At 38.3% G+C, this 14,645-nt stretch overlaps 1 protein-coding gene across 1 annotated transcript in view; it reads left to right on the top strand.

Moving 5' to 3' along the window:
• LOC122560385 (importin subunit alpha-5-like) overlaps positions 1 to 14,425 on the top strand; it is a 29,325-nt gene extending 14,900 nt beyond the window's left edge. Inside the window, exons 8-12 of the mRNA XM_043711023.1 lie at positions 1,982 to 2,245; positions 9,640 to 9,873; positions 11,576 to 11,758; positions 13,591 to 13,740; positions 14,240 to 14,425. Coding sequence (XP_043566958.1) covers positions 1,982 to 2,245; positions 9,640 to 9,873; positions 11,576 to 11,758; positions 13,591 to 13,740; positions 14,240 to 14,326 — 918 coding nt within the window. The 3' untranslated portion in view covers positions 14,327 to 14,425. The remainder of the gene's footprint in view (positions 1 to 1,981; positions 2,246 to 9,639; positions 9,874 to 11,575; positions 11,759 to 13,590; positions 13,741 to 14,239) is intronic.
• Positions 14,426 to 14,645: the final 220 nt, after the last annotated feature.

Here is a 14,645-nt window from a genome sequence, read left to right as displayed (position 1 = left end):
CTGTATGATAGAAAGCTATTGGCTCTTTTAAACCACAGGATGGCTGGTCTGGTAGTCCTCAACTCTCCTTTTTAACCATCTTTTTTTCTCTAACTCTTGATTCCCTTGCTGACTTTTAATAAAAAGTAAACCTCACCCTTGACTATACTTGATGTCCAAACATTGATGGCCCTCTGCTGGAAAGTATTCCACAGATTCTGAGGGGAGAAATCCCTGATCTGTGATCCCTCATTCTGAGACTATGCCCTCTAGTCCTAGATGTGCATGGCCAGCAGTCTTTCTGAAATTTGTCAAGTTCACGAAGAATCTTGTGTTTCAATAAGGTTGTTTCTAATTCTCCTAAACTCCAATAGTACAGAGCCTCTCATCTTAAGATGGTCCCTCCATTCCTGTGATCAGCCTAACGCTCTTTCTCTGAACAACTTCCAATACCAGTACATCCTTCCTTGGATAAAGGGTCCAAAATTGTCCTAAGTATTCCAGCTGGTGTCTAACTAGTACCTGGTATAGTTTAAACAGACTTCCCCATTTTTCCTTATTCACCTTCCCCATTACCTGCGGAACTGGACACTTGCTTTTTGTGATCCATTCACTACACAAGAACTCCTAAATTCCTCTTCTGTAGCTTTATGTAGTCTTTGTTCATTTAAATAATATTCAGCTCCTCTGTTATTCCTGCATAACTTTACATTTCCCCACCTTCATATTCCCTGTGCTGAATTTTATCCACTTGTTTACATTGTCATTCTAATCACTTGTCTTTCCATTGATTTGTCATGTCAAGCTTGACTACAGTACATTCACTTTTTCATCCAAATCAACGTTATTAATTGTGACCCTAGTACTGACCTCAACCATGGTGTTCAACATAACAGGTTGCCAACCTGAAAATGCCTTCCTTATTCTCAATTCTGTTTTCTATTAGTCAGCCAATCCCCTATCCACCCTAATATACTATTACCAACACCATGGGATCTTGCCTTAAATAGCCTCCTGTCCCTTTGCAAATGCCTTCCAAAAATCCAAATCTCCCTAAAGAAAAGGGAGTTTCCTGTCATCCCTAAGATTGAGTCGTTGAGTGAAAACTACCACACTTCAATATGCGGCAAAACCAGTATAATAACAAAGCATTAGGATTAACAGACAATGATCATCCACAACAAGAGCATCCAGCCATCTGCTCTTCACATTCAATTTCAAAAATGTTGTTGAATATCCCATCCTGGTGTTACTACTGACCAGAAACTGAACTGAACCAGCCATTTTGTAGCAACAAGATCCGATCAGACTGGTGAAATACTCTTCTTGTCTTGCCAATCTACCATCTATACAAGTCAGGTGGATGATGAAATACCTTCCACTGCCCTGGATTATCCAGGACAAAGCAGTCTGCATGAATAGCATCACAGCCATCATGTCTAAACACTGATTCCCTCTGCTGGTGCTCAGTGGCAGCACGATGCATTGCAGCAACTCACCAGTACTCCATTTTGACAAAAAGGCTAAACATACAACTGTTACTTTTCTGGAAGATCAGGCACTGTATGGAAATATCACCACTTGCAATTGCCCCTCCCAGCCACCCACCTGTTATACTTGGAACTATGTCATTTCTATACTGTATCACTGGGTCACAACACTGAACTCTCTAAAAGCACTGTTCCTTCCCCGTATGGACCATAATAGTTCAAGGCAGTATTAACCACCACCTTAAGCAGTTGGAGGTAGAAATCAAATGCTTTTCAGTAACACCCACACCACATGAGAGAGAATGCATTTTAAAAAAATCATATTTTTAAGTTGTATATTTTGTGTAAATTACCTGGGCTCTTCATTGACCAAGATAATTATTTTCAAAGATTTTTTTTTAGTGGTACTAATCTAATTAAACAATAAAGTATTAACGCTACTTTAACTTTCATTAGCTAAAACCTTCAGTCATTTCATTGTCCTAGCATAATACAGTCTTATTGAATTCTAGGTTGACTTCTTGCGCAATATCACATGGACTATATCAAATCTGTGTCGCAACAAAAACCCATATCCCCCCCTCCAGGCAGTTCAACAGATTCTCCCCACACTGGTTCAACTGCTTCATTATGAGGATGATGCCCTTCTCTCTGATGCTTGTTGGGCAATATCCTACCTGACAGACGGTCCAAATGAACGGATTGAGGAGGTGGTTCGCACTGGAGTTTTGCCAAGGCTTGTGCAATTGATGTTGAAAGATAAACTGGGTTTGTTGGTGAGTAATCCAACTAAAGGAAAGCGCCATCCTTTTTCCACACTTGTGCTACATAAAGCGAAGTTTGGGGAAAATTTCTTGCATGTAAAATGGAGAAGAAAAATTTGAAAAGCAATGAGGCCTGAAAAGAATGATTTTTGACAAGAGTAATCCCACTGTTGTGCTGTTAAATTTAATAATTTTTCAGGTATTTTTGGTCTGAGATATTTAGTTGAGGTGGTATTTTTAGTTTAAAATTCATCTACCTATATCTTGTTAGAACAGCACACTGGAACAATGAGCCATGTACTTGTGATCAACAAAAATTAAGGACTATGCTTCCAGTACTCTTAAATGATCTTGTCCTGCATTGTTTCCATCTAATTGGGATACTGTCTGTTTGAAGAGTAATTGCCAATTCTGTTGCATACTGCATATGTTCACTTAATGTGTGAAGATAGCAAGTTCTTGAGAGGCTGTTTGCTTGCTATGGAATTACTTACCCCTTCTAATTTAATCAAATTATTTTAAAGTGGCACAATATCAATCCCTCAAATTGTAACATGTAGATGTTTCCTTTCAATCCTTCACTTCATTATTTTCATGAAAATGTTTGGCTCTAATATAAATATTTTAATGAGCTGAGGATGAAGCTAACTTGTGGGACCACCTATTGAAATAACACATGACAGCTGTTCATGGAATCAAGGCTCTGAGCTACACTGGGTAAATTATTTTAACCTAGCTTGTTTCATTAGCAAAATGCTGAGTGGAAGGTAGTTCATAACACTAAGTTACTGGACAATTTCTTCACTCCTCTCCAGTTTAGACAGCTCACCTCTAGGGATGAGGATGGGCTAGCTTGTGATGCCAACATCCTATGACTGGGTTTTTAATTTTTTTTTCCAAGGACACCTGGGCCCTAACGTAACCGCGGAAGAGGGGCAGGCAGTAATGACTGGGTTTTTAAAAATATAAAACACTGTTGTCCTAAATAACCTCAATTAATGACTAGGTTTGTGGAAATGATGCAGGGACCAAACAGAACACAACCATGAAATATTCCTGTGTCCATCAAAAATCTGAACTCTGGATTAATCAGCCTCCATCCTGTCTAAGGAAGGGAATTCCACAGCCCTAATGACCCATTTAAATGGCAGACTTTTTTTATTATTTCTGAAATATATTGCTGTTTTAGATGGAAAAATTGCTGTTTGCTTGTTAAATTTGGCTATTTCTGTTGGTATTTTTGACTAATGAATCATGCTGAATCTTTCCACTTGGAAAGCTGAACTGTTGTGAGATCCTTTCCATCATGAGTTACACTTTTTTAAATGTAGGGCATTTGAAAAGTGATGGCTTGTGCAAAGAAACAATTTTGGAGTAATTAACAGCAGTATCATGTAAAATGACCATGGCTTCCATACCTATGAAATTTAATATGCTGGAGATATGTTAATGGTTTTTATTCAAGAGTCTTTACCTTGCTTTATCTTAGTGCCTCCTGACTGTCACTGAAGAAGACTTGTAGATGGGCTGTTAGGAGGGAGTGACTTGCAAATACCAGCTTCCTTACTCACCCTTTATCAGCATTCTACAGAGACCATTCCCTCCAACTCCCTCGGGTCCACGCACCCCACTCCCAGCATCTTCCCTTGCCGCAAGAGGTTTATAACCTGCGCCCACACCTCTCCCCACCCCCCTCCTCTCTTTCCAAGGCCCCAAAGGATCCTTCCACGTCCAGCAGAGATTTTTCTGCCCATCCAAACACCTCATCCATTCTGTCCCATTGCTCTCAATATGGTCTCCTTTACATTGGTGAGACAGAAGCCAACTCGCAGAACATCTCTGGAAACATTTGAGAGACACTCACCAAACAACCCCACCGCCCTGTGGCTGGCCACTTCAACACCCCCTCCCACTCCACCAAGGACATGAAAGTCCTGGCTGCCTCCACCGCCAATACAAGCCACCCAATGCCTGGAGGAAGAATGCCTCATCTGCCTTGGGACCCTCTAACCACCTGGTATCAACATTGAGCACCAGCTATGTCAACTGGACGAATGAGTCCTATTTCTGAATTCTTACCTGTGTTTGGAGAACTGACCACTGGGTCCCAGCCTCCTGGGTGTCCATATCTTTGCACAGGAATACCTATAAGCATGATATGAAGATGGTAAGCATTGATACTACTAACTGGGTGAATACGGAGTTGATGACCATTATCTTTGGAAACTAGCTGAGCTTAGGGTATTGGAAGAGTTCAGCAGAAATAGAAAGAAAACCTCCTTCACCAAAGAAACCAGAGGCCAGTGAATCATATGTTCTCTGCCCACTGTCTTCTGCAGAGACTTGTTGACCAGCACTCTGTAGTTGTCTTGTGATGTGCTGTCTTGCTTTCTAAAGGTATTTGTCGTTTCTAAAATGTTGTCAAATGATGCTTCTAAATATTGTAAGAGTTTTTTTACAAAAACTATAATGCTCAGGCAGTAATGGTATCCAGACTAAATTTTGAAGTATGAATCATTGTCAGTTAAAAAGCATACAATGAGGTGTTTTGATGATCCATTAATGAAACCACTGATTTACTTACTGTTCCAGGCATTTTAGCTTTTCTGGTGAGCTAAAGGCCCCCCAAATGAAAACAATGAATATTTTAAGACCAGTGAATGGAGAGCTCCTTGGTAAACATTAGTTTTACTATGAACTATAAAATCAGCACTTAGAGCTGTTCAAAGGCTTTAAATGTTTGTAGTTGAATGAACTTTCTCGGGAACAAGGTTGATTATAAATTGAGCAGTTTCCCTGATCCTGCACAATTCATTACTTTGTTTGGATATGGCCAAAAAGTTAGTTCCAACCTATTTAGAAAAGTTTTTTATTTTCCAAGACACTGATCAGATGTAAATAACATGAAAAGACTGAATTCTAAGGAGAAATCCAAAATTCTTTGGAGGGAGGTGATATTCGGTCAAACATTTAGAAGAATTCTAGACAGCCTACTTACTTTTTTAGTGTATTGTGCAAATCAATTGAACTAAATTATTTGATTGAACCTGTTTGCAATTACTGTATTTACTTGCTGTGTAATAAAGCAGATTAACATTTTTGTATTGAGCTTCACTGATCAGTCTTCATTCTTACTGTGCGCTCAGGATCCACAAGTTGTACGTTATGGAAGCATGATGTTTTACCCTCCACGTGCAGGGGGGCATTTAAGCACCTTAGCAGGAGAGGGAGAAGTTCATTGTGGTAGGAATTCTTTAAGCTGCATGACTTTTTAAAACCACTACCTTTTTTGCCTCAAAAACATATGTTAGACACAAAGCTCAAAATAGCAACCCATTTTGGGAAGCCCTATTTGTAAAGGTTTCCCAAGTGAACAAGACCTAGTTCATTTGGGGTAAAAAGGATACCATGATATGGCTCTGGCTAGTTCGCAAATACAGTATGTGATAGCTTCCACAAAGTAGATGCCTTGGTTGACTGACTTGTTCTTGGACAAGAATTAATACGCAGCAATTTGCAATTAGCAAAGCCAATGGCATATTTGGCTCTTTGACAAGGGGGCTGAGTTGAACATTTGAGGAAGGCTTGTTCCAATTATACAGGCTTTGGTAGGATCACATCTAAAATATTTGAGCACAGTTTTGGTCTTCTATTATCTAAAGATCGTTTCCTTGGATGTAATGCTGTGGAGTTTGAGGACTAATACATAGGATGAGAGGGTTGTCTTGTGATTTACAATAGACATAATTGGCTTATCTTGTTTCTAGAGGATTGCACAGAATATTGTATGACAGGGAAATGCATATCCTAGCTGATGCATTTGAAATTTAACACTGTCTCTGGATAAGGGGTTAGTTTACATAGGACTGAAATAAGGAGGAAACAGGCTTTTGAGGTTTATATTGTACTTTGGATAGAAGACTCGAGTCATTGAGCATATTCTGGGCTGAGACTGACAAACCTTTGGCTTCCAGGGGAATTGAAGAGAAATAGTGATTGGACAGAAGAATGGAATGGAGTCCATGATCCTTTAAATTGTCCTACCATTTAACAGGAAGCACATGGCCTACAACTTCATCTACTTGTGACCTGTGTTTGAATTTTCTGTTAGATTAAAACTTTGTAATAATGGATCCTTTTCTGTTCAGACACACGAGTCAATTAGTGAATGATTCAAAGTTGTAAGTGGTATAGCTTTACTACAAAAAATTTAATATATATGCTGCCTTGCTACTTTGCAAGAGCTCCTTTTTAAAAATTACTGAAATTCATTTGCGTGACGAGCAGAAAATTGCTTTCTATTTGTGGTGTTCTTTTGATGATTCCATCCACTGCTATTCTAGCAGTGTGGATCCAACCTCTAATTTTGTGATTGTCCTGTGCAGGTGTGTTTAAATCAAATTTCAACAAGATGAAGTTGAGGCTTTTGTAAGCTTCCAGTGATCTATGATTGTGTTGCCTTTTTGTTTTTAAAAAAAAAAGTGTTGGTCTCCACTTCAGTGAACAATGTAGAATACACTGCCATGTATAATTCAGGTTTACAAACTATCAACACCAGCAATTTGCAGGCACTCTTGGATATAATCATCGGTGAACAACCCTTGTTCCAAGTCTAGAGAAGTTGCAGTTAAAGCAGGGAACTGGTGTATCAGTGAGGAAAGACGATCTGAAACTTCAATCTTGTCATGTAGAATGAAGCTGTAACACCACTAAATCACCTCTTCAATAACTAAGAACAATGGCCTGACCATTCTTGCATTTCTAATCAACTCCAGATAGTTCAATCATCTCCAGCAAGAAGGTGGCATGACGATGACAATATTTTTAGCTATGTTCTGCCTTGTTTGTTGATTTTAAATTTTTTTTAAAGCTCTAAAGAGCAACTGTCACCATGCTGCAGCATGTACAATTGTCCTATAGCACTGACCTAATTTTGTTTCGAAATGTTCATAGCTTTTTGAGGCTCTGACTCTAGAACTGGCTTTAGCAAGATTTTGATGCTATCAGAAGAGTCTGGCATGCTGTCATTTGGAAATTTTTCAAAGCATGACAGTTTGAAGTCCAAGACACTTCAAGTCTGCAAAATGCCTACTAATTGCAGCAGGGAGGAATCTCAAACTAAGTTTGTGAAATGATTCCTTTTTAATTACAAATATGCTTTTTTTTTTCTAAAGGAAGATGTCTCTATTAACCTCTTGCAGGTAGGCAGAGATATTAGCTAAGAAGAATGCTGGTGTCCCTTCCAACTGTTCAGAATAGAAATAGCTCTTAAACTGAAATCCTGATGAACCTTAATTGTACTTTTTTAAATATGGGTTCTTCAGGAGCTCAATGCAAATCTCCTGATTTCTTCCAAACTCTTTTGTAACACAATACAACTACATGTGGTATTGGAAGAGTATTCCCTGCTCAACTGTCCTGGTTCCAACCTTTTAAGGGTCTCTAACACAAGATGACTGAGTTCTGAGAGCACAATACATCTCCCAGAGACTCACCTGCATATTAAACAATTGTCCATTTTGAGTCTTTACATTTTATTTGAATATGGCTAGAATTACACCCACTTATATTCTTCCTATTTGCAAACCCAAGTGACTGAAGTTTGTTCCTAATTTGTAATTGTTTAGTTTGAGTATCTGGAGAGCACAGAAGCTCTGCTCATCTATAATTTTTCATTCAACCATATCATATTACTGGGTGCCTACTTATATTATACTGGAGACTATAAGCTTCCTCCCTCTGACCTCTTTTGATCTTCTTTCATGAGCAAGTTTTAAAATGCTGCTTCCTAGACTTCCTAGTCTAGTTTTTTAATAAAATCAAAAGAGCATTAAATCAAAGTCTGAAAATCTTTCAACTATCATCCTTTAGCTTCAGGTTCCTGAAATGCTTCTGCAGCCATGGCTTCCATTATTCCATAGGTTTATGCCTTACTAAACCTTTCGTGTGATACATTATCACATCTCTTGAGTCCATTTATCAAATAGCTACAGCAATTCCTCTGCTTCCAACATTTGGCAGACTTGTCATACAGAAACTTTGCTTTTGCAGAGCCAAAATGAATTTGCACAGTAATCAGTCTCTCCAAATACCTGTAAATCTTTGTTTCTAATTTTTTTCCACTATTGTTTTGTTATGCTGACAGGGCTGTAGACTTTCAGTTTAACCCTGTGTTCCTTTTTGGTCTTCCAGCACTATCGTGCAACCAAAGGATTGACCAATTATGATTACCAATGCTTTTGCTACTTTTTTCTGCAACCCAAAATAAAATTCTTCTGGACCACATGACTGACCAACTCTCTCCATGTTCTTGTCAGTATTTAAATTAACTTGCAGGCAGAATACAGGCATGCTGTGGGTATTGTTTAGTCCAGATTTAATATACATTTCACTACTCCAGATCAATTCCTGGCTTTAAATTAGTAAATATTGGGCAAGTAAGTTTGCCTGGCAGCAGGGTATAACAAGTGAAGAGATGGATATTATGTGCATACTGTATCTTTTGGTCCTACCAGATGGACACACCTATGGTTTTTTCTGGCTGGAGTAGAAATATCCATTTTGTTAATATAATTAACTTAGTTTCAGCATTCAACCTTGTGGTGGCTTCTATGCATCTTTATACTGCATTTTATGCTGAAGGCTCCAACTAAAAATCAAGATATTCAGTGATCTTACCAATTTCACTCCTTTGCATAAATGTGATAGTGTAAGCTGAAACTCTTAGTAATTGTCCACTGATTGAAAGAATCTGTAGTAATCTGTGTGGAATGAACTGTTAAGGGACAAAGAAGCTTCAATGCAGGAATTGAAGGCAATTGAGCCATGCCTAGGAGGAGTCAAAGCAACATGAACAAAACTGTTTAACAACTGCTTGATAACTGGTTGCTTTATACCACAAGGACAAATGATTGCCCTATGAAAGAGATTAGTTAATCACCGGGTTGTCTTTGAACAGACCAAGCCAAATATCATGAACAAATAAGCTCCTTCTGTTAAGGCAAATTGCAGACTTCATGGCTCCAGAGTAGTCAATATTTTAGAAAAACCTAAAGGATCATCGATAATGTTGCACAACAGACTTAAAGGATGGAGACTTCTGATTTCTCAGGAGCAGAACTTTAAAGAACAACATTGCCCATGGATTGAACCCTGGACACATCTAAAGACAGTCACTGTCTGTTGGAATTGTTGCTAAATTCCACCATTAATTGGATAATAGTCAAGTTGGTCTTATTTTGGTTGATGCATGCAATAAAGTTGAAGTAATTGCTTCAGTATTTGTCAGACTGTCGGAGATTTCTTTAGTTGAATTCAAGGTAGTTTGTGGTAATTTTCCTGACCAGTCTAATCACAACAGACTATTGTAATCTGAAATTACCACTTTTTTGCTTTAATCTTTTCAGACTCCTGCCCTCCGTTCTGTTGGAAACATTGTGACTGGAACTGATAGACAAACAGAGGCTGCTCTTGAAGCAGGAGTTCTTTCAATTCTACCAAAACTGTTGAAACACCCCAAGTCCTCGATCCAGAAAGAGGCTGCTTGGACCATTTCCAATATTGCTGCTGGACCGACAATGCAGATTCAACAGTTGATTACTTGTGGAGTTATAGCTCCCCTTATAGAAATTCTGGAAAAAGTAAGCATTTAATTCCTTGCATAACAGACATGGGCTTATCAATAGTACTATCTCTTTGTGAATGTTAATTGTACTTAAAAGTACATCAGAGGGAAGTAATCTTTTGTCATTTCGTGTCCAAAATGTCATGTCCACTATTGGATAGTGGTAAAGGTAATAAACTCATATCAAGACTATTAATTATTTTCTAGTTCAAGTGTGATGTCATGAATTGTTAACTTTTGGGAATTTTAAAGTTACCATTGTTTTTAATACCATGAATGAAATGAATACAGGAATCACTGGTATGATGAACATTTATTGTCTGTCGTCAGCTGCTATATAGTTTACTGTTTAATGCCTCTGATCCTCTTGGATGGAAAATTTTGATGGTTTTGATACAGTGACCGTGGTGGGTTAACAATATTAAAGTTGAGATGGAGTGTTTCCTCTTTTTGGAGGTGGTTGAAGGGTTGCTGTTCAACATTGGTAAACTATGGAATGTCTTGCAGGCAAAACTTGCTGCAAGCAGACACAAATTTTAACAAAGTGGGTGGAAAAATAAAACCAGAATTGTAGTTTCTGGAAATTTTGAAATGAAAACAAATTGTTGGAGAAACTTGGCAAGTCTATCAGCACCCGTGGAGAGAAAGCAAAGTTAAGTTCCAAAGCCAGGGAAGGGTTTCTTCAGCAGTTTTTCTTTCCTTCGAGTTGAAGGAAGTGTGCTTGTTGTCAGATAAGTCAGCTGCTTTGAACTGGTGGGTACTATTATTTGAGGTTCACTCACTCAGCCGTATAGCACTGAAACAGACCCTTCAGTCCAACTCCTCTGCACCAACTAGGCATCCCAATCCAGCTCGCCCCACTTGCCAGCCTCTGTCTCTTATCCCTCTAAACACCTCCTATTTATATACCCATTTAGATTCCTTTTAAATGTTGTCATTGTACCAGTCTCCTCCACTTCCTCTGGCAGCTCATTCCATACGTGCATCACCCTCTGCATGGAAAGCTACCCCTTCGATCCCTTTTTAAATCTATCTCCTTTATCTCATTGAAACCTATGCCCTATAGATTTGAACACCCCCCATCCTGTGGAGAAGACCTTATCTATTCACCTCTTATACAAGTCACTTCTACATTTTGAGGAGATCTCTGCAAATGTGGTGTTCCATCATATTTTTGAAGATGGTAGGAGGTTGTACAAAATGCTGTACACAGCAACATTCCCTCTTTAAGATGTATGTGCCAATGGGATTGCACTGGGCAGCAAGCCAGCTATTCATATCAAACACTAGCAAACTTAGCTCCTATGATTGTGTTAGGCAATTCAGCAATGGTAATGCTGATTTGAATATCAGAGGGAAATGATTTAGGTGCGCTCAATGAAGATGCTTATTGATTGGCACTTAGCTTGTTCAGGGCTTACTGCATGTAGAATGTACTGCTCCATTATCTGAAGTGTTGAGAGAATGGAATTATCATTTGGTCACTGCTGGCTTTAATTAAAATAAAACACATGAAATGGATCACAAATGTCATTCTCTAATGTACATTGTGCTTTTTTTCAAGATATGAACATCTTCATACTAAAGACTGACTTTATTTAACTGATTCTTACAGGACTAGTTATAACCAGATCCAATATTAATGAGAATTCAGTAAGATCTGGTTGTATTAATTACCAGCACTCTGATCTTGGTATGACATTTGTTTTGTCTTCCAGGGTGAATATAAAGTACAAAAAGAAGCTATTTGGGCTGTGACAAATTACACAAATGGTGGTACAGTTGACCAGGTTATATACTTGGTGCAATGTGGAGTACTGGAACCTCTCCTTAATCTGCTGTCAAACCAAGATGCCAAAATCCTTCTCGTAATCCTGGAATGCCTATCCAATATCTTTCTTGTAAGTTGGCTGCAAGTTTTCTTTTAGCGAGTCAATTAAGAGATCTTGTGGCGACAAGAACATGGCTGGGGTACTAAGCGAGTACCTTGCCCCTCATCTTGACGGAAAAGAATCCTGAAAATGTCTGTGTAAAGTGGTTAAATTGGTTCAAGCAAAAATGAATGAACAAGATGTAGTATGTTTGCAGCATAGTGTTAAGTTACCTGTATCAGGTGAAATGTATCCTAGGTTGCTGAAGGAAGGAAGGGTGAAAAATAGGTGAGACTCTGGCTACAATTTTCTATATAGCAGTGGTGGAGTATGGGAGAGGTTGCATGCAAACCTGGAAAAGTAGGGATGAAGTCAGCAGACTATCAACTTGGTGCTAATAAAGCAAAATATTGCAGATTATGATATAAAAATGTTGGAGAAACTCAGCAGGTCTCGCAGCATCTGTGGAGATAGAAACAAATAACAATGAGCCCAATGTGACTTTGGTCATAATTTTAACTTTGCTTCTCTGTCCACAGATGCTGACAGACTGCTGTGTTTCTTCAGCATTCTTTGCTTCTATAAAGTATTTTTAATAAATCTAATGGGGTTGGGGGGGTGCAGTGTGGAGAAGAGTTTGCATTTGGGACAATAGTTAATAAAGGCAAGTCTGGAACAAACCCTACAAGTTTGTTCTTCATTTGAAGTAAGATGGTTGCTAAGTGTAGGATTTTTGATTTTTAAAATCTCCCCAGGCTTGTTGACCAGGCGTAGAAAGTAGAAAATAGTGGTAAGCAGCTGTTTTTCATCTATTGGTATTAGGATCACTGCTCTTAATGTTACATTAATGATCTCTAATTGGTTAAGCAGGGCCTAATGTGAATGCTTGTAGATGAGGAAAGGCCTGGGGATGTAGTAACTAAGAATAATGTCCATGAGAATATAAAATTTAGTAATGTGTAAGCACTTGGCAGTGGAAATTTAATGCAGTGACATGATAAATCCTCTTAAGACAAGAATGCATTTTGGGCTTCAGTTCAGGGAGGCATTGAAATTGCACAGGCATTTGACAAGCAGTCAAATAGACCCTGGAGAAAAGATATCTCGATCAGAAAGGATCACTCCTGTGGAGAAGGAGAGACACACCAAGGTGAATACTACAGGCTTCATTCTGTACAAATGCTGTTTTCAGTTGACCTTCTCTATCTTTCTAAAGACCTAATGCCTAAGCATCTGTCTAGTCGATAATGATTCTCTACACTGATCTTCGGCCTGTCTGTGTGCGCACAAATCTTGAAATACAATTGTAAATTTGAAAAGCTTTTTCCTAACTGATCAATCCAAGGGATTTAAGATATGAGGCAATGGCAGGGAATGGATTAATGTCCCCAGTTGTGCATGATCCCGCTTAATGCTGGAGCAGGCTCGAAGAGTTAAGTGGCTTTCTGCTATTTCTGTGCATTCTTTTGGCTGACATTTGCTCACTAAGTCGGTTTTGTTTGAGCAGGAAAGAAATGTGCAAAATGATTCAACCCTTCATTCCTTTTCAAGTTGATTTATTACTGTACTTGATCATTATTGGATCAAATCACCTCTGCAATCCAACTTGCATGTTTTGTAAATTACTGAAGAGACTTCTTTGGAGAATAAATATTCACCACATTGCTGCCTCTTTAAATTCTGTGTAAGTTTGGCTTCTGAAGGTGTCTGTCAGTTTGAACTTCTGTATTTTGTTCTGCAGGAATTGATTTATGGATAAAAGATTTGATAATTGCAGCATTAATATTCATTGTTTAATAGCAACTTTTCACTTGAAATATACCATGAGTTAATGCCATCTTTTTTGTATTTTTTTGTAATAGGCTGGAGAACAATTGGGTGAAACTGACAAACTATGCCTATTAATAGAGGAACTTTATGGCTTGGAGAAAATTGAGGCTCTTCAATTCCATTCAAATACCACTGTGTACAAAACAGCATTAAAACTAATTGAGAAATACTTCCTTGATGAGGTATGCACAAAGGACCTTTATCAGGTATTTTGACGAGTAAACTCTGTTGCTACTAAAGCCTTAAAGGAAAAGAAACATTCCAACTGAAATTTATTTTGCTGCACATCTGTGACCATGCTTCCACTAGATGTGGATGGAACCCCTGTTTCCACCCCCCACCCCCTTCCCCCACCCACCCCATATAGAAATTCTCTGGGAGTTTGACAAAAGATTAGGCCATTTGGCCTTCCTCAAGTAGGACACTCTCTCTGGTAAAGTCTAGTCTGAAAGGAAGACCAATCATTTCCTATGCGTAGGATAAAGTTGTTCATTATCAGAATTTTTGTGAATAAATGTCAAATCTTTTTCTAAATGAACAATTAGAGGTGAACGGCTGATTCTATTTTTGAGGCAGGCTAGCACCCAGCATACTGGTGGTCAAGTAGAGGGAGGCGGGCAAGGCAAATAACAGTAAGCTAATATATCAAAGTCTAAAGTGTTCTGTTTTTTTTTTCTCTAGGAGGAAATTCCAAACATGCAGTCTGAAGTAGCAAATGGTGAACTCTTACTTCAACTGCAATTTTCTGAGGATAAATTTAGCTTTTGAAATATGTGCAGAAAAACTGTTAAACTTCTCCCTGTTTGTGTTTATAATTGTTTAACTCCATCCCAAATATTTTCAGAAATAAATAACTTTTTTGCAAAATGTTTTGTTTACAGGCCTATTATTTGAATTATTTGGAAAAAGGTAATAAATGCAGTTACAGGTGACCTCAGTTGATCTCTGATCCATCGACTATTTCATCCTAGTTTAGTTATTTCAACTAATAACAGTAATTGCCACTATTTTAAAATATCAAGTGTTTTTTTCATGGAAATCAAAAATCATTTGAAATGGCTGCTGCATAGATCTGGGCTGTATTGAT

Source organism: Chiloscyllium plagiosum, chromosome 21 (genome assembly GCF_004010195.1).
Source record: "Chiloscyllium plagiosum isolate BGI_BamShark_2017 chromosome 21, ASM401019v2, whole genome shotgun sequence".
In the NCBI taxonomy this organism is placed as follows: domain Eukaryota; kingdom Metazoa; phylum Chordata; class Chondrichthyes; order Orectolobiformes; family Hemiscylliidae; genus Chiloscyllium; species Chiloscyllium plagiosum.
Note: the sequence above shows the minus strand (reverse complement) of the source record. Positions and strands in the feature narration are given on the sequence as shown.